The 25,836-nt window shown below is 46.8% G+C and overlaps 1 protein-coding gene across 1 annotated transcript; it reads right to left on the minus strand.

Annotated features, from left to right (window-relative positions):
* Nucleotides 1-5,224: 5,224 nt before the first annotated feature.
* On the minus strand, nt 5,225-11,493 carry EVX1 (even-skipped homeobox 1). The gene is made up of 3 exons (XM_061587611.1): nt 11,052-11,493; nt 7,699-7,955; nt 5,225-5,761 (listed from the first exon to the last, which is right to left on the minus strand). Exons 1-3 carry the CDS (start codon nt 11,491-11,493, stop codon nt 5,225-5,227), a joined length of 1,236 nt encoding a protein of 411 aa, XP_061443595.1.
* Nucleotides 11,494-25,836: the final 14,343 nt, after the last annotated feature.

Here is a 25,836-nt window from a genome sequence, read left to right on the forward strand (position 1 = left end):
AACAATCCGAAAGATGGTCTGCTTGCAGAAGAAGGATCGAATGATTTGCTAGTAAACCGAGCAATTTAATACCCGAACTCCAGGCCCACTCAGTGGGATCATTTAGTGCTAACCCTCTCTCCCTCGCTCATCTCCCTTCCTTCAGTTGCTTAAAATGAGCATTATTCCAAACATATGCAATGCAATCCGTTCGGTCACACTTACAAGAACACGCTTTAATAAGGCAATCAATCACACGCTAACAAGCCTGTTGGAGTCGAATTGGGCTGTATGGAAAGTGGCACCTTGGAGGGACCCGGAGACAACTGGCGTTTGCGGTTGACAAGGAAGAGAGGCTGGCAGGCAGACAGCCTGATGCTGGATGCTCTCTCTTCCCATCCACGTGCGAGTGTGTGTGTATGCAAAATGCTTGGCTTAAAAACACACCCTCCGAAAGGAAGCCCTATTGAAATCAAGCATACTTACTCCCAGGTTCTGGGTGGTAGTGGTGGTGGTTTTGACACTGGAAGAGAGTTTTCTCCTCGGGCTATAAATCCCAGTTCTTCTTTGTTGCTGTCTCTGATTTCTTTTCTCAACCCTTTCTGCTTCTTGGAGACCAGCTTACGCCAGTGTTGATGGAATCCGTTGGTTCACTAGAGTTTGGGGCCCACATCCCTCTCATTTTCCTGACTCCCTTTCCCACCATATATTTTCTCTTCCCATCCTCCTTTGTACATTTTCTTCCACGTAGTTGCTACCAGACACCGGTGGTGGTGCGCGCGCGCGCGTGTGAGAGAGAGGCAATCATCCCACCCACTCCATAGCAAAAGGAAAATTTCATTATGAAGTAATGAGTAATTCCTCCCAGCAAGATGTATGGTTATATCTTCCACTTCAATTTAGAGGCAGAGTGGCTCAATTACCTAGAAAATACAGTCAATTAAAGGCTGCTGATTGGACACGAGGACGGATCATCGATCTTGTACTTTCCAATATCGCTCCAGACACCTCATTTTCCCTCCCTATTAACTGAAAATACGCCTGGCATTACCGCAGCCTCGCAGCCTATTTACCTGTCGCAGGCAATCTCTGCCCTATGACCGAATCACGGGGAAAATTCACTATCATCTCTGCGCCACAGGATCCGCCAAAGAAAAGCCCCATTTGAAAGACAATGGCTCCCAACGGGACAGTGGAGAGAGATTGTGGATGGGCTGGTGGTTGAGAGTGTTTGAATGGAAGAGGGGAGGGGAGGAGGATGGCCTCTTTTTACCAAGGGTGTCAAACTTCTCATCAGACGCTTGCGGAGGGCACCCAGGATTTGCCGCTGAAATGTTAATTCGACGTCGCAACGTTCATGCCAATTCTACCTAAACGAGACACACACTGTAAAGAATCCTGCCTCAGTTTACTCCTTCCCTGTTTGAGGCTTTAGATACGATCCTAACCCTACAATGTTTGAATGGGGGCTCCTGCTCCGTTTCAAGCTCCCTGTGAAAGGCTGGCGCATGCCTAAGCAACTGTGATCCGGTAATTTGTCAATCAAATCTCTGATGGGTTTAGGATGCTGCATGATATTGGAACTCTTTTTATTTACGGCTGACCATTTGAACATCAAGGATGCTATCCCCTGTACACTTACTTGACAGCAAGTCCTACTGAACTGAGTGGGACTTCATTCTAGAAGGGGAGTGGTGAGTAGACATGCAAAGGATTGATCTGTAACCTATATACCACATAATCTGGATTGCAATCATGTGCGCCTCCATTTCCAGCAAGAAGCGTGTATGGGATCGCGCCACACGTTTGTAGAAAGAAGTGGAGAAACCTGATGGTAGTTTAGTGATCCTCGAAAGCCTGCATCCGTCCACCTAAACTGGGAAAGGGCCGACTTTGGGACCATCATGGCAACCGCCATGTACTGAGAACCATATCGTAGTTTTTGTCTGTGCCCATGATCCGCCTTATTGACAGAGGAGGTTGCCTCAAGAATAATAAGTGGAAATTTATGCTGTCTTCCTCTGGACAGATTAAAATGGCAGATTAAACAAAGGTATTGCATACGTTTAGGACTGTGCTTGTAATTGATCTCTAGTGGGACGTGCGCCCTGAGCCAAGTACCCAGATCCTCTCAACTCTGAAATCCCAGTGATTTATATAGAACTAAATTATAAAAAAAGACGCTTAAGCCCCATCTCACCGCCCCTTAAAGACCACACCACTCTAGATCATGTGTAGACAGTTGGTCGAAGCCTATCAGTGTCATCCGTCGACTGACCAGCATGTTTGGCATGGATTTCAACAGGAACAGGATGTTCTCTGAGAAAAAGAAAATTGGAAGCCAACAGACAATTTAAGCCAGTGGAAGCGGGCAGGCTTCAATTTAATTTGTGATGATTGACAACCCACAACTCCCCCCCTCATAAAAGGTGGGAATCCATTTCCTTTCCTTTTCCATAAGACCTGAGTCACAATAAGGCGTCCACCCCAACCTGTGCTCTCTTTAACAGTTCTACATTAGACATTGTTCTGCGGCTTGTATTTTATTTTTGCTCTGCCCCATGCAAGTGAAAGAATATGGCCAATTTAGTATAAACCTAAACTTTCGATTTACATACTTGCTAGGACTAGGGTTTTTCATAAGGCAGTCCTATTGATTCCCAGGTAGACCTGCTTAGGTAAACCTGCCTAGGTTTTAAAAGAATCTTTAGTACGATTCAGTTTCACTATGTAATTTTCTTGTTTCCGTGTTTATTCGTTTATGATGTATTCAGCTCATAACGATATAGATTATATCAAGGATTCTCTCTCTTTATTAGTTGGCATTTCTGTCGAAATCAACTAGATCCTTATTTTACATTGCTTTGAGGGAATCGCTTTTCAACCTCTAGATAGGGCCAACCGTTTTTAAATGAAAAGCAGCGTTTTGAAATGTTAGGCTCATCTTTTCCCTTCTTCCGAGACAAATTAGTGTAGGCGCCCCTGTTGTTTTAACCCTTTGTCCTAACCATAGGAAAGAGCACAACCTTCCGGACAGCAGAACTTCTCCTGCGGCGAGTCCCATTGAGACGAACGGGGAGCTGAGATTTTCTGTGTCCTGTTGATTTGAGCTCCTTTTGCAGCGGGGCTCTTGCTAAGGTGAATTTTTCCCCCAAGGATTTTTCTGACTAGCATATTTCGAAACAAAGAACCTGTGTATCTTGGAGTTCGGCCGAAATAAGTCCAATGGCCATCAATATGGCTAATACTCTTGACCTCAGGCGACCATTATTTGGAATGACCCCCCATCACACCCCATTTCAGTAAAAGTTACTTTCCATCTTGGTCTGCGGATCCTAATTTAAATCTGCTACAATCCCTACCCTCCGTCTTAACTGATCTGTGGAGTTGGACTGTAAATTATGACGCCCCTAAATTCTTCGGAGATTTAACCCATGCTAAAGTCGTGAATATGTCCAAATCTTCCTTCCAACTCACCCGCTTCAGTTCTCTTTTATTTCCTTTGCAATAGAAATGGAAATATCACTTGGACATGTAGAAGCTTCAATGAAGAGTTTAAAACTGTCAATAATAATAATAATAATAATAATAATAATACTTTGCTAAAATGTGTCAAGCTTTTAAAATCGTGATTTTGTAAAAGATAGCGGTGAGTTAATTTGGGTGTCTTCTTTGCTTAAAACGGCAGATTAAGCAACTGAAGACAGAGACGGCATGACTAGCACTGCTGAATGTGTGTGTGTGTGTGTGTGTTTAATTATACTCTGGGAGCTACACTACCGAATAATAATAATAATAATAATAAAATAAAAAACCACCACCACTACTGGAACCCCACCAACCTTTCCTTCCAATTTAGGTTGAAGGTGGGCAAGAAAAGGGATTTCATTTCTTATAGAAAGCAAATCTATAAATACATCTGGGACTGGGAAAAGAAGCAGCAGCAGCGGTGTGTGTGTGAGGGGGGGCGATTATGCATAAGGGGTGTAGAGAGACAAGTACAAGGAGAACGAAATGAGAGAGACAAATGCGACGCAGATGAACACAGAGTCAGTTCCAAAGGCTGCAAATCAAATGAGGAGTCTGATGGGCCGGAAGGCGTTAGGAGAACGGAAGGTGAGCCAGGAAGGAGAGCGAGGAAGAGACCGCCTCGGCTTTAATTTGCAGACCAGCGATTGTGTGGAGGGAAGAGTTCTGCTCCCTGTCACTTAATCTCTTCCCTTGGCGGCTTGTTAGCGTTTGGCAGGCCCTCGGTCTCTGCGCTGAGAATACTCTCGCAGCCGACACATTAGAAAAAAGAAGCAAGGAAAAGCCTCCGCTACATATACATCACTTGCTAATTTCGCCGGTGTGGTCACAATTCAGCAACTGACAATGGAACGTCGTTATTTTAAAGGACAAATAGCTTTGACCCTCCTGGGCTTCCCTCTGCCAGTTTCACTCTCCCCACGCGCCGCACCCCCTCACAGCTGGCAAGACGTAAAAGATCGCACTTATGTCTCCCCCACCCACCCCTCGGACTCTTCTTCTTCTAATCTATGGGGAAAGGCGTTATTTCTGAGTTGGAAAAAGAAAAATCTCCACCCAGAAATGTAGTGTGATCGGATGAGGTTTGTTGGGTGTTTTTCTAAAGTCAAGTCGCTTCACCTTAACAAGCAGACACAGAAATCACGGGGCTGAGGCTGACAGTGCAAATCCAACAAAGGCCCTTCACGTTTTCTTTTTAATCTGGCCAAGAATCAACCTTCACTTTCATCAGGCATACATTATTTGTTAGGATCGACCATTTCTTCCTTTCAAGTATTTTCCTTTTAGTCACATACAGGGTTATGCAGAAGCGATTTGATGCAGCGGCTGGCTGCCCTCTTAGGCTAGAGAAAATGTCCTTCGGAGACCAACGTTCTCAGCGTCCCCCCCCCTCCGGTGCAAATAATGTGTTTCTTCCTCTCGCCTTCATAGATGCCCCCTCGGCAAAGTCGTCCCCCACCCTACCCCACCCCACCCCCGCCAAGCATTTGCTGTATTATTTCCACCGATGGGAACGGAAGAGGAATCTCCCGTTCTGGTTCTCTCGTGCAGTCTCCTTTCCTTTCCTGGTCAGCGTTCCAGTGGCGTCCACCGCAGGCAATTAAACAAAGGCTGTGTCGACGTTCTTTGACAGGCTGTGGGGTCTGTGGACACGAGGTGAGGAGTTGGGCTGGGGGAGGAGCGGAGGAGAGAGAAATAAAATCCTGAGATGAACCTTTTATCTGGTCAAAGGGACTTCTTCCCGCTGATCCAGGGAGACCGAGGAGGCCTTGCTCAGCACCGAGGGCGTGAAGGTCAGGAAAGAGTCAGTCCTGGTGGTAGCCGAGCAGGTAAAGTCCGACCCCGAAGGCCTTTGGGGCAGCCCGTTGGCCTGGCTCCCGTGGCAAGCCAGGCAGGAGCAAGGGCTCCCTCCGGCGCCGCTCAGTCCATGGGTCGGGCCGGCGTAGAGGGAAGGGTGTCGGAAGGCGCACAGCAGTTCTGGTCGCGGGTAAGGGTGGGACAGGACCCGAAAGGTGTCCAGCGGCCTCAGAGGGGAGCTGAAGGGGGCGGCGGCGGCGGCAGAAGCCGAAGCGGCGCCCAGGCCCATGTGGGAGTAGTAAGGAAGGGGCAGGTGGGAGGGGAAGGGGTAGGGCAGGTTGCCGGTCGCCGCCGCGTGGCTCATCATGTAGGTGTAAAAAGCAGGATCTGCGGGGTGAGGCCAAGTCATGGCCAAGCGCTGTCTCTTGTCCTTCATCCGCCGGTTCTGGAACCACACCTGGCGGAGACAGACAGAAGAAGCAGAAGCACGGGAAGCTCTTAAAATCCCCCCCCACACACACAAGAAAGAGGAGGAGGGCGCGCCATCCTGAGGCGCCCGCTCAAGGGAGGCTGCAATCTACGCAGGCTCACTGGACTCTCGGCCTCGTAGACCTCGGCGGGACTCGTTTCTCACTCAGCCTGTCAGAGTTACCAGGCTCCCCAGAATCTGCTTGCCTAACTAGGCCAGGGGTTCTGGCAGCAGACAAGAAGACGACAATAGGACCCAAAGTTGGGATGGCATTGAGCAGGCTACCAAAGGCCTTTTAAGTTTTGTTCCAACCCATCGCTAACATTTTATCGCACAATAGTCATTGGTTTTCAGCATCCACTTGCTGGGTTTACAGAATCGCCATCCAAACTTGGAGGAACAGGTAGCCCCTGTTTCCTTTTCCCGCTGTATATGTTTAAATATACATAAAATACTTTGTATGTGTATGTAAGGTGTGTCTGAGTTTGGCCAAGCACATCCAATAATGGAGATCTACATGGAGTTCCAAAGTGCCTACGACTGCTGCTGCTACTACTACCGCGACAGAATTGCCTCCCTGTTGCATTCCCCCCCCATTTTTCTTATCCTGCCCGCTTTTCAGCCTTTGCCCCATGTTTCTAGTACGCTTCAAGCTATATGAGGAGATAGATGCAAGCCACATGCCACTGAAATTAACGGGAGTCTCAGTATTTCCAGATGAAACCAACTTGAATCCTTGGCAGCCTTCGGGTGTGAAATTTCTTTTGTGCCGGTAGCGGCATCCAAAAACTGTCATGCCTAGATTGTACAGCCCTTCTAAACTGAAACAGACGCACACACTCCACAGGAGCTCATCTCCCATTAGATGATGGGATGGAAGGAAAAGTGAGCGTGCAGCGAAGTCCAATGAATGTTTACCCTGAGGGAAGTCCCACCGAATTCAAAAGGGCTTAGTCCCAAATAAGTGTGCAAACGATGCAGCTTTAGATTCTCTTCTGAGCGTTCCTTGTAAGAGACAACCTGGCTCAGAAGATATTCAACCCACAGTGCTTCTAGTCCAAACTATTTAATCCCTTTGGAGTCAATAGGGCTGACGATCCCATCCTAAACGCGTTTTTTTTTTGAGTAAGTGCCATTTATTTCAATAGTAAAAGTTGAAAGCAGCCACGACGATAAGGGAGTGGAAGCGTAACGATACAGTAGCCTAACATTTTCATTAGGACCCCTGAAACACCTCAATGTCGTTTGCGCAAGGTTCTCACGACTTTGTGACATTTCAATTGAACGTTAAAAAAACTGCTTTTGGATTGATTTCAGTAAAGTTGACTCCAGTATAAAGAGCAGATAAACTGCAATACTATACACGTTTAGAAATCAATGCACGCGCCAGAAGGGTGCATTTTACACACCTGGGAGTAAACTGCATTGAACTCCATGGGACTTAGTTCGAAGTAGGCATGTGTATATAGGATCATGATACCAGAATGGCACCTTTCCCAAACATACTTGTCAATACACAAAAACAAACCCATTGGTTTGGGATTAAATTACCGAAGTAGGTTTCAGCCTGTGATGGTGAAATTGACAAATTAGTAATGCAGAGTGGGATCCCCACCTGGCATGCTTTGAAAGGGAGGAAGGAGGCCTTTTAACCACCGTTGCTGGGTGGACTAAAGAGTAATCAAAAGGTTTGAAGGTGGTAATTTCCCCGCCTTCAGCGCCTTTGAGGAGGCGCCTTTAAATCTGGATGGCAGCTCCTGTAAACTGTGACTAGCCTTAAATCCGTAACAGTGGAGTCAATGCCGGAAGTTCACAATCAGGAAAGTTTTCTGCTTGTAGACAAGCGTGTGGTGGATTGGCCATTGGGCAGGGTGCATATGTGTGCCCCTGTGCTGCAGCCTTGAGGTCCCCGCTTGCGATCTTACCTTGATGGTGGTTTCTGGCAGGTTTAAGGCGGCCGCCAGTTCGCATCTCCTGGGCCTGGAGACGTAGTTCTCCCGGTAGAACTCTTTCTCCAGTCGGGCTATCTGCTCCCGGGTGAAGGCTGTGCGGTACCGGCGCATTTGATCGCTGGCACTGCAGGCCAGCGATCCTTGAGAGCCCCCTCCACCGCTGCCCCCGTTGCCCTTGGGGGGGTCCCCTCCGTTGCTGGGGCTGCCTGCTGACGTCTCCGAGCGCTGCCCTGCAAGGGGAAGCCGAGAGGAAGACATCCAGAGAGAGAGAGAAAGACGACTGTGCTCTGCCAACCCCTGTTTCCTCCCCCCTCCGCTTAATTTTTCTTCATCCATCCCCCCTCTCAGTTTGGATCCCCCGAGGGCTACGCTTGGATGCCTACAAACAAAAACCTATTTTACCGTTAGCTACTTGGTGACCTGGGAAGATCCGAAGGACTAGTCACTCAGCTCGACAGCCTAGTTAGGCCTTGGCGTTAGGATTTAAGCAGATGTGTACAGCTTCGTTTTAGACACTTTTACTCAGAAGTACATGCTCAGAAGACAATGGGATGTATTCTCGAGTGGGGCTGCACACTTACTTGAGCATAGGTCCTACTGAACTCATGGGATTTTCTTTGGAGCAAAATTTGCCTAGACTTGGGGTGTCTATATGATTGGCTTTAGTTAGATTTGGACTTCTGCTTACTTGGAAATAATGTTTTGCAACCGTGGAAGGAAGATTCCCTGAAATCAGTTTTAAAAAAATCCTTGCTAGCCAGCTGTTCAGGTATGGCCACCCAAAGCAATTAGAATCAGGATGCCAATCTCGTTTCTTCCTTTTTTGTGTGGGTTAAGGGTGCAACCCTATGCATGCCTGAGAGTAAGCCCTACTGGCCAAATCATCATCATCATCATCATTATTTTTTACCCACCTTTCACCCAAAAGTCCCATGGGGTTACAACAATATTATAACAGGACATTAAAAACCATTTAAAAACAACCTAAAATTCCAAATTACATGATTCCTAAAAATACATGTCTTAGGTGTCAAAGGTCAGGATAACTGTTGGGGGATTCATCTCGGTGGGGAGTTCCACAATTTAGGGGCCACCACAGAGAATGTCCTCTCCCAGGCCACCACCACCACCAAAATTCTGAGGGTGATGGAACTACCAAAACAACCCCTTCTGCAGATCTCAGCACCTGAGAGGGTCTGTGGAGAAGGAGGTGGTCTTTCATGACATACTTCGGAGTAAGCATGCATAGGATTTCTCTGCACGTCGAGGTTTACGCCTCATGTAAAATTTCCTCGAAGCCAATCGCATTTCCTTTGTGTTTAGAATCCGGATATAAGGCCGCATTCTCAAGCACGCATTCTGGCATAATTTACATTGAAATCCACTTCTAAACGATGCCTCTGAACATTTTTTTTAAAACACACCGAGTGAATTTCAATTGACAACAATCGGCTTCCGACTGGAAGCCCAGACGTTTTTGTTTTAGATCTGAGGAATGCACACCGATTTCTACTCTAACGTTTCAGCATCCCCAGACTATGGATGGGGCAGAAGCAGAAAGTAAAGAGAGCTTTTTCTTTGGCTCATTTCCCCTGCACCTGCGGTGGAGAGAAACTGGAAGGAGGGAAATAAGTATCAAAGAGGCCTCCCTCCGGCCTCTCCCACCCACCCCCGCCTTACTAGAGCAGCATGTAAAATTCCCCAAATCATCTTGCATCTGATGATGGAGCGGCCTGTCCTTCCACTAAAGTTTAGGCTATAATAAATCTGTTATTAGATTTCAAGGTGCCACGAGGCCCTTTGTTGTTGCTGCTGCTGCTGTTTGCCTGCGACAAACGGAGAGCCCTCTGGAAATGGTCCCCATCCCACCCTACCCTTCACAGGCACAAATTGAAACCAGTCGAGCCCTCAGGACAGCGATTGCCAGGGAATGTACTTTCGAGACATCTCTGATGCTACCAGGTGAGATTTCCCTTTTCTACATTTCAAAAGCAGTCCTGCAAAGGGGGAGAGAAGGACCTGGGCGACCAGGACCTAGGCCCTATGTCTTGGTGCGGAGAGGGGCAGCACTTGCCAAGGCGTTACCCAACCCCCTTCTATTTGTTCTACCTCTGTTAACTCTCTTTTGCCAGTTCGTACATGACGAATCACTGGCAAGTGAGATGGGGGGGGGAGAGGAGCCACCTTCCTTCCCTCCCCAAATCCTTCTTCCTTCTGGCAATCGAGATGAAAGAAAGCTCCCGAGCCAAATCAGGAGCTTTCGCTCTTTCCGACACTTTCCCAGAAGAAGTTTAGGGCTCTGGGGCTGAGGCGGGCGGGAGTGGGAAGGGATGCTGAGAAAAGGCCCGGGCTCTCGGCCTCCCTCTTCCCCCCCCCCGGCACTTTGCTTTCAAATGCAGCCAGTTCTCATTGTGCCTTGAATGAGACCAAAGGCAATTAAAGCCCTGCGGCCATTTCCGAGCTGGCGCCACCGAGACACTGAAGTGACAAGGCAATTGGGTCCTCGAACCAACGTGCAAACAGGACCTGAGCGCTAGGCGATTTTTTAAAAGGGTCTTTTTGTGGCTGCTTCCATGCCCATCCAGGCACGCTGCAGCCCAGCCAGGGGAAATCACGCCCACCGCCTCGCCCCCCCCCCAGTAACTTGCAAGCCCGGCCAGCAGGCGCGGGGATTTCTTTTGATCTTGGCCAAACCCAGGGAAGTCCTCTTTCTTTCCAAGGAAGGGGGCAGGGGGTGGGGGGCACGGAGGACTATAATCCTGGGTAGGGGTGGGCGCAGGGAAGGGAGTGCTATGCGCTGGAACAGGCAAAGTTTCTGGGGGAATTCATTACAATAAAAGTCTGGGCTGGAGAAGGGAGAAAGAGGGGTGGGGATTTGCAAAGGTCATAATTCTCTGTTGCAGCGAGGATGCGATTTCATGTCCCCTATTAACACGTCGTTAAGACTTCAAAGCCGGAGATGTGAGCGGGCTACTGCAGATGTCTCTCTGTGGGCAACTGGAGTTAGACGGGGACCCCCAAGCGCGGGTCCAGGAAAAGGGGGGGACAAGAATCCAACCCAGGCAGCCCGCATCAAAGCCATTGCGCCAGCTCCGAGGGTGTCTCCTAGGCTGCCTCGTCTCGACAGCCCCCTAGCCCTGAAGCGCTTTGTGGATCGGGTTGGACCAGCCGGCTGGCCGCGCGCCCGTTCTTCCCAGAGGCCCGTCCCTGGCTTTTCCTCATCGGTTCCAAGACAGAGGGGATGACCCATCGCAGGAGGCCACTTGGCCGCCGGCTGGAGCCCCGAGAAGGGGAGGGGAGGGGAAGAAAGAGAGGGGGTTGGGTACCTTTGCTGTGCTGGTGGTATTCCGCGTTGCCTGTGGCGCAGTCCGGGGTGCAGCTCACCTCGATTTCCTCATAGAAATCCGACTCGGTGTCCGAGCTGCTTTGCTGGCCTTTGGCGGCCAGGCGGTGGAGGGGAGGCTGCTGCCCGGCGGAGAGGAGCGCCGCCGCCGAGCGGCTTTCCGGGACCGTCCCTGTCGCCGGCAACACTTCCACCTCCTCCTCTTCCTCCTCTTCCTCCTCCTCGTCTTCCACCCTTCCTCCTCCTCTTTCCCGAGAGAGCAAGGGGCCAGATCTGGGGCTGAGGCAGCTCCTGTGCATCATCTTGTCCTGCGGCTCTTGACCTGGGCTTCCCACGACCTCTGCCAAGCTGGTCGCCCTCTTGCCTGCCAGAGGGCCAAGCTGACCTCCTTCCAGAAACATCACCATCTCCTTCCTAGCTTCCATCGCGATTGTCTTTTAAAGAAAGCCCAGATTCTCCTTCTCTCTCCCACCCCACCCCACCCCAAGCCCCATCCACCCTCTGGCGCCCCCTCGCCTCTCCCTCACCCCACCCCACCTCCCTTCCCAGCAGACCCTCTCCTGCCAATGCAGGGAGGAAGCGGCGTGAGCCGGGGGGTGACCTTGTGATGCGAACGCTCCACTGTGCAGCGCCGGCTCTGGGAGGGATCTCACCATTGCCCTCTTCTTTCTAAAGCTGTCATCCCTTAATGGTGCAATCGTCATTACAGTACCTCTGGTGACGCCACTCGCTTGATGGCCCGGGGATAAATAGAAACGTCTGCCGGCGAGAAAGATGAAAGGAAGAGCCGGAGCGAAGAGTTAAAGGGGTGGCGGTGGCGGGGGCGGGGGCGGGGATGGGGAGAGATGTACCAGGTGTAACAAGCGCTGGAGAAGGATGCGAGTGTGAAAGGGGAGATGGCGGACGGGATTCAACAGCAAGCGACCCTCTCTTCTCAGTTCCTCAGTGGGAGAGTGAAGTAACCTTTCGATTTGATTTGAATGTTAAATATATATTTCTTAGAACTGCTTCTTTGACCCACGCCAGATGGGAAGATTCATAACTGCGTTGCCCAAACGTGAAGAAGACACACAATTCCCTCCCTGGGAATTCTTTTTTTCTCTTTTGCAATTGGACGACTTGAATGTTGTACATGTACGATCTAGGATAAGGATCTTCCAATTTCCTTCGTGATAATTAGTCTACTTGTTCTGATTAACATCCCCCCCCTTATAAAACACGATTTGATTTCGAGTCATTGGGCCATCTGGTTTAAACTCCAGAATTGGGGGCAATTCTGGTAGATAGAAAGGCAGGCAGACGGCTTGATTGATGTCCTAAATGCCTTCCATTCTTATTGTCCTGAATGATAATTTATTTCAATCACTATCCTATATATAACTCTTCTTTCTTCCCCTCCACAGGAAGGAAATCTGTCAGAAGATGCTTTGATAAGGTTCAAGCGGACAGAAATAATCAAGCTTGTTCAGATTTCAAGCGACAAAGCAGATATCTGTAGTGCAGAAGCGGACAGGCTTCAGGCTGGTTGGATTTACTTTATTTGTGTGTGTGTGTGTGTGTGTTGCTAGAACCCCAAGCTCTACCAACCAGAGCCACGTGCAAAAGACACACAGTTAGAATTAATGCAGGGTCGCTCAGAGCATACTCTGAGCCTAGAAATTAGTTTTCAGTACCAGAACTGCACTTCGCTCCCAGTCCTTGTATACAAAAGTCCACTCTGGGCTAGCTCCCCCACCCCCTTTCCATTTCAGCACTTTAATTTGGTTGAGAAAAGTCATTTGTTGCCATTGTTAAACAATTGGGAGTCAGAACCTTCTCAGATCAACTGCAAATCGCCCGGAGAGCTACCAGCAGATCTCAATCTACTTTCTGCCAACCGTTGTGGTAGAGTATAACCAGGAATGTGTTGTCGATGTTGGTTTCTCTTGCATGCATGCGCAACCCTTTAACATAAGTAATATTTTCATGGCATTTCCCTCCTTTTGCAGGCAGAAAAATCTGTTTGTTAAATAATCTTCAATAACCGTTAAACCATCCTGGCAGCTTAACTACCCTTATTTTCAAAGAATGTCGTCCGCGTTGTAATGACCCTTCAATCAATGTTTCCAGTCTGGTAAAGAATTTATGAGCATTTTTTAGGGTTTTTGTAGAGTACAAAAGGGAAGGGAAGCGACAAAAACACACAAAGGCAAGCATTTTCGGGTAAAGGGTTGAGGTGAAGTGGGAAAGAGGGGGTTCAGTGTAAATAAGTGAGCAAACAAATGTAAGATCTGTTTCCAGTATAAAGACCAGCGTATCATTTCTGAGGACTATAAAACACGTTATGCTGAGGAGTTCGAATGGACAGATCCTCTGTAAGCAGTGCATTTCCCTATTATGGAAATATTATATTTTAATTACTCCAGATATCTGCTTAGTTTCCGTTCCTCCCCTGAGTAAGTCCAATGGAAAATTATTAGATCATTAAGCTCAACAATTAGGTTTGGCTCTGACGTCAATAAGGTTTGGACAGCACCTTTGCTGCAGTCCTAAAGGCACTCACTTGAGGGGGTGGGAAAGGTCTCACTAACTGTAAAGTCTTTAGGATCGGGGTGCCAATTCAGCTGAAGTCTGTGGGACACTCATTCCAGTCCTAAACACAAAGCAGGATCCCAATGTAAAGAAAGAAAGAGGGGCTAAGTGCAAGTCATTTATTTTAAATGGCTTGTAGATCGTGTGGTAACTATAAACCGCAAGATCTAGCTGAAGGTGAGGGGGCCAATACCCCAATGTTAAACATATCTAAGAAAACAACATTCCAATACATGGGATGCTAAATGCATTTACTCTGTAATAAGTCTCACTGTGCTGCATGGATTGAATAGGCTTAAAGGGGTCGTCAGCGGGCATATTAGATAATTGTCTGCCCTCTGGAAACATTATTATTATTATTATTATTACTACTACTACTACTACTACTACTACTACTACTATTATCATTAGCCGATTGACAAAGCTTGGGCAGCCTTAGGTCCTCCCTGGAGAAGTGAGGGGAGGGGGGGAGAAGACGCGTACAGAAAGGGAGCAGTGTTGTGCCTTTTCTCCTTTGCCGGCTCTTCCGGAACTCCAGCAGAACTAGAACTGCTCCCCGGCGCCCCTCTGCCGGCTTCTGGTTTAGGGGAGTGCCATCTGGAGAGGTGGGGTCTCCTCCCACAGGCGGCCTCCGCCCCTCCAGTCACACGCGGGGAGATCCCAGGAGAAAGTTCATGAGGAATAGTTGACTCCCTGGGCTGTTTCGAAGCCCCCCAGTGGAAAAGAAGGAAGGACCGGGAGAAGAAAACCACTCTCCATCCTCGATCCTTCAGGTGGCTCTTCGGTGCCCCATCCAAGACAAGGCAGTGACGGCGTCGTTTGAAAGGAGCGTGGAGGGTGCCTGCTTGGGCGAATCCCTCTCTGAAAGCCGCTCGACTGCTGGGAGAACCATTTAATCCGGAGCCGAATGAATCCAGGGTTGGGTTTTTTTTTTGCAAACTGGCAGGTTCGTTTGTCTGCAGCGAGGTGGCATCGGCTTTGTTGGGGAGGGGTCTTCATCCTGGCCAGACACGAGGAGTTCCCTCTGTTCCTCCAGGGCGCGTACCCAAGACCACTAGGCCCTTAACACCCTATTGCCAATGGGTGGTAACAGCAGGGCATCAAGTAATGTATAACAGACTATGATTACAGATGATCTATTCTTTCGTTCCTGCTTTAAATCCACGTTCGGCGTACGTTACATTGGCCTTGGTCATAGCAAGAAACAAGGGGTAGGAGTTGTTCCAGGTTCACTAACACAGAACAGAAGGGTGCGACGTTGCCTATCTGTGGCGTGACAGTCAGGGCTGTGTAAAAGACTAGTAGGCTTTCCACACCCTTCAGCAGGCGCTGATTGATTTATCGATTGGCTTGTTTATTTCTCTGTGATGCATTCTGACTTATTCTGGATAGAGGCGCTCCGGGCGGATTACGATAAAGTCCTGCAAAAAAGAGCAGTAAAATAAAATACGAGAAATTCAAAGGAACCTCAGCGCTGGTGATCTCATGTATGGTGGCCATTTTAAATCTCCTTTAGTGAGAGAGAAAGACACATCTATCCCAATCTGGGTCCAGCCACGCGTAAATGGTGCAGATCCTAGCTTTGAAATGTGGAAACACAATTGCTTCCTGGTTGTTTCAAAGCCTTTTCATTAGTGGGCGATGCCTGCAGTAGAATATATTTGGTGGATCTCCTTAAAACCGGTGGTATAACTGCAGAGAAGGAGAAGCAATGCCTAGTCTTCTGAGAGGCCCGCAAATTGGCAGTTCCCTCCTTCTCCAGCAGCAGCCCAAGTGGCCCATTAGTAGAATGATTCTAACCAGGTCTGCTCCCTGACCCCGGTGGATTTACGTTATATAGTGAGATTAAGTGATCTGATAAGCTTCCTGTGCCACAGATCCTACCCTGAATGCCGAATTGAAGTGTTTGTCGAAACGAAAGTGTCTGGTCACTGCCCATAAAAGACTTGGGAAGATCAAACCCTGGCAGACCTTGACCTGGGCCCAGGCCAAACGCTGATGCCAAATTGAGAGCCTATGAATGATCTTTTTGTCTGCTATGCGGGAGGTGGGGGGAGATCCAGGCTCTCAAGAGGATCTTCTTCACTTTGAAGTTGACTGTTACCAGTATACTTGTGTAGGTGTGTGTGTGCGTGCAATGCAATCCTGTAAGTGTCAGCGCAGAACTAATCCCCATTGAGCTCTCTGGGACTTACTCCCGGCTCAGTGTGTATCGGACTGAAGCCTAAATCCATGTCGTTTACGTTGTGTCTGGCACATCTAGGCAGTAAGTCCCAAACTTCCCCATGTGTTTCTGAAAACCCAACTTTTTCACTGACTGATGAGTCAACTGAAGTGAAAGTAGGCGAGAAGAAGCAGTTCCTATGGTCCCTGGTGTGTATCTGAATGGGAAATGTATTTATCTATTCAGTTTACTGCAGTTGTATTCCACCTGTTCTCCAAGAATAGTGTGTGCATTGAGATATTTGGCTTGTGGTTTCATTCTTTCTCTCCCTCTGTCTATCTGTCCATGCCAATTTTATCCTGGCCACAATCCTCTGAGGTTCGTTAGGCTGAAATTTAGTGATCGCCTCAGGCTCAGGGTATTATTCACCCCCTTTCAATCTTGAAGAATATACACCTCTATATATTAACAGGAAGCCATGCAGATGTAAAGCGCCCCACTTCAAATGTCAAGAACGGTTGCGTCATCTTGAGCCAGAAGCAAAGCCTTCAAAGGTGACCGTGGCCATCACTGAAAGAGAAAGGACAACCCAACAGCCGTACCTATTTAATACAGGAAGGTGGCTTAGAAAGGCAAATGCAATATGCATAATACAGAATCGTTGCAAATGGTTCTCTCTATACTTCTAAGTGAGCCTCCTAACCTCTTTGGAAAGGCAGTATAACAAGTTTTAAGTCAATAACTTTGTTTATTCTACATTCTAGGAATCTGCACAAGGATGAAAGCTGGAGTGATATTTATGTTGCCGAATCTGTAAATCAAGGAGTTTTTTTTAACTAAATAAAATATGCTTTTTGAAATGCGTATTTGAATATATTTCATTTGTGTCAGTTTGTGGTTATTGCGTTTTGATAATTCCAGAGGCAACCAAACTTGCCAAATAATAATTTTCATTATGCGGAATCATTTTTAGGTCTGAATCAATAATTAATTTTGAATTTCCCCCTCTCCCTTTTCAAACACAACAAAGAAAAATGTAAAAAACGAAACAAAACCCTATAATCTCTGGTCCAATCCACAAAACCTACAAAGCGCTTGTTTTTAAAGCGATTCAGATTTTCGTCTTCAACCCAAATGATTAGCAAAGCAGAAAGCCTAATTTGCTAATGGAAGCTGGTAAGTATAATGACGTAATTATAGCTTATCAAGTCTGTTTTTACGACAGAGTGGAAATGCTGCAATGAAGGAAATAATCCTACCATTTATTTTCCAGCTCTCTGGAAAGTAAACTGTAAAAGTGAAGAAAAGATCATGAGAAAAAGCAAAAGGCAATAGGCACGTATGTGCACGTTTTGTTTGGTATTTGATTTAAAAATGTATCTCACAACATGCGTATCATTAGCAACATCACATTTGGTTCTTGAAATATCACCTGATAGCTCCTGAATTTTTTTTTTAATGACAGATACAGAAGCCGGTTCAAGTCGTATGAAATTGCAGAATATGTTGGTATGGCGTAGGAAGAGGCTAGATAGCCGTTGTAGTAATGGTGGGGGGAAAATGCCAACAAGACAACGAGTCATCTATGATAAATCTTGATAGGAAAATAGCCTGTGCTTCACTTAAATACCTGGTATCCTATTCTTTGAAGTGAATCCAGCCCAGATCTGGCAACAGGATGATTTCAGTCTGACGCACAGTAATGTAGTGGCAAATTCAGAAGTGCAGGGTCCCTTCATGTTAGCTACTGCTAAGCACCCCTCCTTTTTTTTTTTTTTTTGCTGTGGGGTGAGAATGAGATCCTTGTTAATGCCTTTTCCCACAACAACAGACATCCCTAGGAGCCAATAAGCATGAAAGAGGACAGTGTTGGCTACTGAGAAGAGTCTTCTCAGTGGCTGACTCATCTCCTTTCATTCCGATTGTCCTCTGAAAGGACAAGGAAACACATTACAAGGCTCTTATTAGTGGCCACCGCACTCTTCTTTCATGCTGATTAGCTTGTTGGATGCTGGAGAGATAAGGACCCTGCTGTGACCCTGCTCCCCCCAAAGTAAGAGGTCTAAGACCCCCGAGACCCAGGACGGCTACGCCCCTGCTGACGCAGCAAAGTCAGATTCAGCACAGTCCCGTTTCCTCTCTTTGTTGCCTTCCAATATTTAATGTGAAAGTGCATTGTCTCAGAGGCTCTCTGTCTGCGGACTATAGGAGACTACATAGGAGAAATCAGGGCATCCCAGTCTGTTTATCGGCACTACCATAAATGGTAAATAAATTTATACACAAACCACTTTCTCGTGGCCCGAGGGGTTTGAATGCCAGCAGTTTAATCCAACTGGCTTCATCCTGACTGGCTAAACTCTAGGCACTTTGGGCTAGCAATGTTGTGGATAATTGGTGACTTCTATAAATAAGGCATATGAAAACAACTTACCCAAACTTCGGCACTTTAAAATGCAATTGGTAGTGCAATCCTATGCACATCTAGTACCTACTCCGAAGTAAGCCCTCCACTGCGTTCAGTGAGGCTTACTCCCAGAAATTAATGAATAACATTGCACTCTGAAATCAGTGAGACAAAGCATTTAGCTGCATCTGTCTCTAATCATTAAAATAAATAAATAAAGGCTGTGAGGTCTGGTTGTTGTTTTATAAGAAAAAGAAATTACTCAGCATCCTAAAACTGAGCATCAGTTTTGTAATTCTCCATTATATCAAATGGATGCATAGATAAGTCCGAGGGAAAGAGCTTAAGCCCCTGGTCCCTTTCATCCCTTGCTTTCTACTCCAGTATATTCAGCGTGGTGTAGTGGTTACCAGGGTTCGAATCCCCACGTAGCCATGAAGCTCACTGGGCCAGTCACTGCCTCTTAGCCTCAGAGGAAGTCAATGGTAAACCCCCTCTGAATACCGCTTACCATGAATTCCTATTCTTAGGGTCGCCATTAGTCGGAATCGACTTAAAGGCAGTCCATATTCTAAATGAGGCCCGTTCTCCAGTACAAGGCTTCCTGCCTGCTCTGCCTGCTTCTGCTGCAAAAGTCTTAAATATGTTCCCAGCTGTATTCGGGCTGAACAAACATTAACCAACACCGAGACTGTGGCATCTTATAAAGCAAGCAAATCTGAACAATGGAGAGGACAAAGAATAAAAGCTGTAAAACCAGATATTTTAAGCAGTGACTATAACCCGCTCCTAAGATGTGTTCCGTAGTTCATTTGGAAGTGCCTTCAAATTTTTGGGTCGTGTAGAACTGAGCAGCTTCTTTTCTTTTTCCGTCCTTTCTTCTTTCCTTCCAACTTCGTGTCTCTTTCAGACATTTGCATCCCGCCAAATTTACCTGCTTGCCTACCTGCCTACAGATATAAATGCTTGAAAGAGATGCAGACTGAAGAACCTACCTACTTAGCTATCTACACACACGCTAAATGAGGCGCTTCTATGCATGTAATTTATACATAAAACAAAAACTCCAGACATATTTCAAAGTCTGTAAGTCACTGTCATATTTATTATATTAAAACGTGAGCCCCAAAAATCTAGCTCCTCGAAGCACTCTCCATTCAATAAAATACCACGGTGAACGTAATTTTCCAAGCTGGAGTCTTTAAAAGACAGCTAGTTTATTCCATAGTTGGTGGAAACCATAAAAATAACCTCTTTGAATTTTCCCGTGCTCTTGAGATCGGCACATACCCATTTTCACTGCAATTCACTAAACGTCTGTGCTATGTCATATTTGAATGGGGGAGGGTGTCTGCACTAGTGAAAAATTTATATAATTCTCATAGTTGATGCTAAAATGTGGCGGGGGTTGGGACACATACAATGCAAATATTAACTGTACATCATCACAATGTTTTTGTTGTCTAGATCTGCAACTAAAGAATTGATCTAAACACCAGTTCAACCGGAGTGCTTGGATTTAAGTCAGTCTAGTCCCAATGAGGCCAGCGGAATTAGTCTGGTTTATATTTGGTTTAAGTTTCACTGGCGGGCATAATTAAGTAACCGGCGTATGTCTGATCGACTTTTTGACTTTTCAGCTGGGTCATGTTTTACACCTTCATGATGGTCAAGGCAATTTCGGCAACGCCAGTAATTCCCGTGTGCATGCAGATGGAGGTTAGTTCGTTGAAATAAACCGCCGGGTTAAAACCAACGGCCCCAGGTTCAGTTGGTTAATGGATCGGGCTGAATGTTGAGCTGAATACCCTTCAAACGGTGTATTACAAATCCTAGAGCTTAATCAAAAGAAATAAAGGGGGGTTCCTCCCTCCCTTCTTCTCCTCAAATAGATCAAACAGCCTCCATTTCCTAACAGTAGAGATTTGTTTTAGCGGAGACTGTCTTACCCGTTGAAGTTGCCGATGGAAGGCAATAGGAGAGTTAATGAAGATGGTAGTTGCTGGCGAGGGCGTGGTACAGGGCATCTGAGGTCAAATCTCTAGTACCAGAGCAATCTGAGCGAAGAGATAAACATCGTTTGTTGAAGACACCAGGAAGAGCTTTGCCTTTGATTTGGATGGATGGTCCCTGGACTTGTCCAGTTCCGCCAGACTGCAGAGGGCTTTGAAAGCACAGAGGGGCGTATCACAAGGTGGCTCTGGGATGGGAATGTGCGACGTGTCCTTAAAGGAAAGGAATTGACTTTAAAAAGGAAAGGTAATGGCCAGGATGACGAGACTGCACCTTCTATGGCACTTTTCATGTCTCATCCCCTGTTCCCCATCATTCCCATTTGGACACCAGCAACTCCATCCTAAAGACACACTCTTGGAAAAGTAGGCCCCGTAGGCAGAGACTTGCTATTAAGTAAAATGTGCCCCTGTTTGCATCCTAACATGGAACTAAGCATCCGGTTCCTATTTCCACATACTGTTGTTAGAAGATAGATTTATCTTGGAAAGTTTAACTGATGCCAGTGGGTTTCTTGTCCTGTTATATTTATGATATGCCATAATCAATGAATCTTGCTGGTGTCCTGGGTTCAGGATAGGGATGCTGGAACTGGTCTATTATCCTGATTGTAAACAGATTGCATGGAATCTGCAGGAAACAAAGGGATGGCAAAGACATGCATGTACTTCTTTGGGTGAGTCTAATCAATGGATAACTTGTCACAGGGGAGTGTGAGAGCTGCCTCCATTGAAAAAATGCTTTCTTTGAAGTAGGAATTGTATGAAATACTATCTGTGGTACTTGATTTGTGATGCCCAAGCCTTTGTTTTGATGTTTTAGTCCTGAGTGATGAATACCTCCTGGGAACTTAGCTTCTACATTTATTTATTAAATTTATATTCTCCCCTTACTCCCAAAGGAGCCCAGGGTGGCAAACACAGAAGTGATAAGTATGTGTGATCTTAAGTAAGTATATAATGTATAATTTTCTAGGCTGGCATATGTTTTGATTACATTGTGCAGTGCAAGGATAAAGAATCTGGACTCTAACTCCCTTCAGTCCCAACCAGCATGATGAAATGAGAGTCGAGGATGATGAGAGTCATAGTTTGGCAACATCTGGAGGGCCATAAATTCCCCATCTATGCACTAGATAATGCAATTGAAGCATAGCCTAGGCTACAAAATGGGTGAACTGTAGCAAAGATATGAAAACTGTCCAGTCAGTATCCCAAAATTCTTCAGCCTTCCCCAGCCTGGTGCTCTCTAGAGGGAAGGCTCATAGGAGTTGAAGTCCAGCACATCTGGAGGTCACCTTTAGCCTGAAGTGGTACAATCCAGAAAAAGCACCACCATTTGATGGTAAAAACTGGGTTTTATGAAGGAGTCCAACTATTATTTGTTATGTAAATTTTAATACATATTAGCAGAGATTGTCAACAGTCTGAGATGCCTGTGTGCCAGCGTGTGTGTTTACCTAAGTAGCAGGTTTTTATCCTGCATTGAGATTACTCAGACTTCTTAGTAAAATAAGAAAAGCTGCTTTATTTATAGAAATACATAGTAGGTAGGAAAGGCATACCTAGTTCTAACTAACTAACTAAGTTGGAGGTGCAATGCCCAGGTTTGAGAGTTGCCCTCATGGCTCAGGAGGGAGAGAGGAGAGACAAAAGTGTCTCCTTTCTCTCAGACAGTCAAAGAAGAGGGGAAGGGGAAGGGCAGAAGGAGGAAGGGCACATAAGCTTCCTTAAGCATATCAGTCTAACAGAAGGAAGCCAGTCAGAGCATCAGAAGTCAAGGTAGTCAAGCCTAGCCATCTGGAGGACCCTAACTCTATCTCCCTTCTGGAACATAAACAAAAGAACAAATCAGGAGTTGCTCTTGCCCCACTTCCAACACCCCTTCTCAACAAGTGTTTGGTTCAGCCCACGAGGTTCATCTTGTGTCACAGTTTGCAATGTGCAATGTCTGACTTTGCCCAACGCCTTCATGAGAGTGTCTGCAGTCGTTTCTTCTGTTGGACAATACTACATCTTGAGTAGTCCTCTGCGGTAAGTATCTCTAATGAAATGGTGCTTCACTCCTATGTGCTTGGTTAGTGAACTCACCCCATGAGTCTGTTGCATCCTTGGTTGCTTCTCATGCATCACAACAGGCCCAGGTATAGAGATGCCTAAGTCTTTAAACAGTTCAAGTAGCCTTTGCATATCCCACTAGTTTGGGATCTCGGGTAGCTGCTAGCTTCAGTTTCATGGTTGTCATGCCCTTCAGATATCTCGCCACTCTCTTTATTGTTTCGAACTCCTTTTTGGTTGGTGAGCTGGTTTTTCGGCACAGGTATCCCACTGCTAACACCACATCTGGTCTGGTAACAGTATTGTTATACGAAAGTTTCCTGACGTCTTGTCTTGTATCTCTTAATGTTTATTTTAGCATTTGGCTTGTTCTTGAATTTCCTCTTGTAGCCTACAGCTTTCCTTTCTTGAGGAAGCTTGGTCAGTGTCCAAGTTTTACTTCTGTGTAGAGCTTCCAGCTCTTCCTTGGCTGCCTGCCTCCACCTCTCAGCTTCAGCTTTGGGTAAGGCTTCAATCTCTTTCCAAGTGTCTGGTTCTGGAAGTTCATCTCTTATGAGGTAAGCAAGTCTCTCTGGTGGTACACCTCTGTTGGTGCGTTCAGAGGCTTCGGCTGCCCCTTCTAGCTCTGCTGCCTGTTCTGGCTCAGTTGCCTCTTGTGGCTGAGACTCCTCGCCTTCTTCTGCAGGTGTATTATTGTTATACCTTTTGTGATGGAAGAATAACTTGGCTTCTACTTCCATTTTGCTGCCATCTGTTTGGTGTGGTGCCCCTTCTGGTTGGTGTGTACACTTTCCTTCATCAAAATGGACAGGTCTGTATACTCCAACTTTGCCAGTTTTGAGATCTATGACTCAGTATCCCTTCTGTGTTGAAGAATATCCAATGAATATTACTTCCCTGGCAGTGCTGTCAAGTTTTGACCTCTTTTGTTTTGGGATGTGCACAAAGGCCTTGCACCCGGATACACGAAAGTGAAACATGCTTGATGTCCTATCATGCCATAGTTCAAATGGTGTTTTGTTGGTTGCAGATGCAGGAAGTCAGTTCTGCAGGTAGGTGGCAGTAACTGCAGCTTCTCCCCAGTACTTTTGTGGCAACTGTGCATCTTCCAACAAGGAACAAATCATCTGTCCAAGAGTCCAGTTCATGTGTCCCGCAACCCCATTTTGTTCTGGGTTGTAGACAACTGTAGTCTGGTGCTCTATGCCTTCCTCATGGAGAAAGTCTTGCATAGCCCTGGACACATACCGTATATTCCGGCGTATAAGATGACTTTTTAACCCCGGAAAATCTTCTCCAAAGTCGGGTGTCGTCTTATACGCTGGGTGTCGTCTTATACGCCGGAATATACGGGTACTTCGCCAACTGAGGCATTGCTGTCTTCTACAAGAAACAAAAGTGGGCGGGCCGAGGAAGGGCTCCCAAACTGACCCCGGAGACGCTTGGCGGGCACGTGAGTCTAAAACATTAAGTCTACGGCTGCAAACGCCGCCGGAGTATCGCCGCGCCTTACACCCTACGGGTGGCGCAGTGGTCCAAACACAACTAAGGGAGGAAGAAGCCAGCCAAGGAAGGAAGGAAAGGAAGGAGCGGAAGTGGTTCGCGCGCCTGCGCGTAGGAGGCGGGGGGGGCAGCTTGCGGCTGCCTGTGGTAGGGAGTTAAAAAAAAAAACCAACAACAAACCGGCTCGCCGCTGTGAGGAAAAAAGCACCGGGTGCCTTGGGCGGCGGTGGCGGAGCCTTCTCCTCCTCCTCCTCCCCGCTTCGGCCATGAGCGTCGCAGCGCTGGTTTCTCCCGCACTGCCGCCGCCGCCGCCTCCGCCCCCCGCTGCTGCCGCCGCCGCCTCCGCTGCGCTGCCCGCCAGCACGGGCCCCACCGCCGCCGCCGAGAGCTTCGAGGAGGAGGAGCTGGACAGCCCCACCGATGAAGAGGATGGAGAGCGTAGCGGCCGCGCGCGGGATTCCGACGAAGGTGAGGCTTTCTCCTTGTTTCTTTCCCGCCGATGACCGGTGGCCCCGATCCGGTGTCGCGCCGGCCTTCTCGGGCCAAGTTCTACCGGGCTTGCTGCCCGAGTCAGTGTGCCTGCGGGGGTGCCGTTCGGCCCTGCTTCGTCCTGACTCGAGAGTAGCCCCATGGAAACTAGTAGAGGTAGCTGGCTTAGTTGCACCAATTTCAGTGGGTCTCTTCTGAGTAGCGTCGGATGCAGCCCTAAGCACCGCCCGGTACCATTGGGTTTACTCTTGAGTCAGTGTGCACATAGGATTTTATCCAGTGTTAGTTCTACCCAGAGTAGACCTACTGAAACCAATGGGGCCTGTCTAACTGAGGCCCTTCAGTTGGTTTATGCCAAGTAAGGGCCGAACCCAGGAAAGTCTTCTCAAAAGTTGGGGGTCGTCTTATACGCCCAGTCGTCTTATACGCCGGAATATACGGTATTTTCCTCCATTGTCAGATCTTATGATCTGTGGCTCTCTGCCAAATTTGTTGGACATAATTCTAACAAAGTCCTTCAATTTTTGAAGTACTTGACTTTTCTCTCTTAGCAGGTACATTGTAGTATACCTTGAGTAGTCATCTATAAGGTCAGCATATATAAATTTCCACCTTGAGATGGTACTTTCATCGGCCCACAAAGATCAATGTGAATTAATTCTAGAGGCTTTTTGGTTTTCCTCCCACTTTTCTTAGGAAATTTTGGTTTCACACATTTTGTCTTTATACAGCACTCATATCTTTCTGTGCACTTGCATTGTCCCATTTTAATGCATCTAGCCAAATTCTCTTTCTCTAGAGCAGTTACTCTGGCTAAGCTAGCATGTCCCATTCTTCTATGCCAAATATGCAAACATTCAGAATTACAGGTTTCTTTGACTATGTCTGCATGCATAGCTTCAAGGTATTCTAAATGTAAAAGTCCATTTTTCAATTTTGCAGTCCAACATATTTCTCCTTCACCTAGAACATAGCAAAATTCTCCACTCATATAAAGTTCACCCCCCCAATTCCATTATCTTAGTAGCACTTATTAAGTTGTCTTTAAAATCTGGAACATATAGGCAATTTTTAAGTTCAAGCTGTCTTTCGCCTTCTGGAGTTTTGCAAAGCAGTTGGACTGTGCCTATTCCTTGACATGGAACGTGTCTCCAAGAAGCAGTTTTTACTTGCTGTGTATAGTTTTTAAAATATTTAAACAAATTTTTATCTTTTGTTAGGTGAGCTGTACAACCTGAATCAGTTAAAAACCTGTTTTTATAATCATCTTTCCTTTCATCAGATACATGGTAACTAGAAGCCTTTGTTTTTGCCTTTTCAGTCTGTCTTTGTTTAAAGTCAGGCTTGTCTTCTGTCTGACACCTATTGCAATCTCTTTTAAGATGATTTGGAGATTTGCACTTAAAACAGAGCTTCCTTCAGTGTTCTGTGCCCTCCTGTGGATTTGGGCAATGACTCTTATCTCTATTCTTTGTTTGTTTGTTTTCCCTGCCCACAGTAAGGTTTGCCTTCTCAGATAGAGTTTGTTCCTGTCTCTCTTTAAAATCTTGGTCCTTCAAATATG

The sequence above is a fragment of the Rhineura floridana genome, chromosome 10 (assembly GCF_030035675.1).
Source record: "Rhineura floridana isolate rRhiFlo1 chromosome 10, rRhiFlo1.hap2, whole genome shotgun sequence".
In the NCBI taxonomy this organism is placed as follows: Eukaryota; Metazoa; Chordata; class Lepidosauria; order Squamata; family Rhineuridae; genus Rhineura; species Rhineura floridana.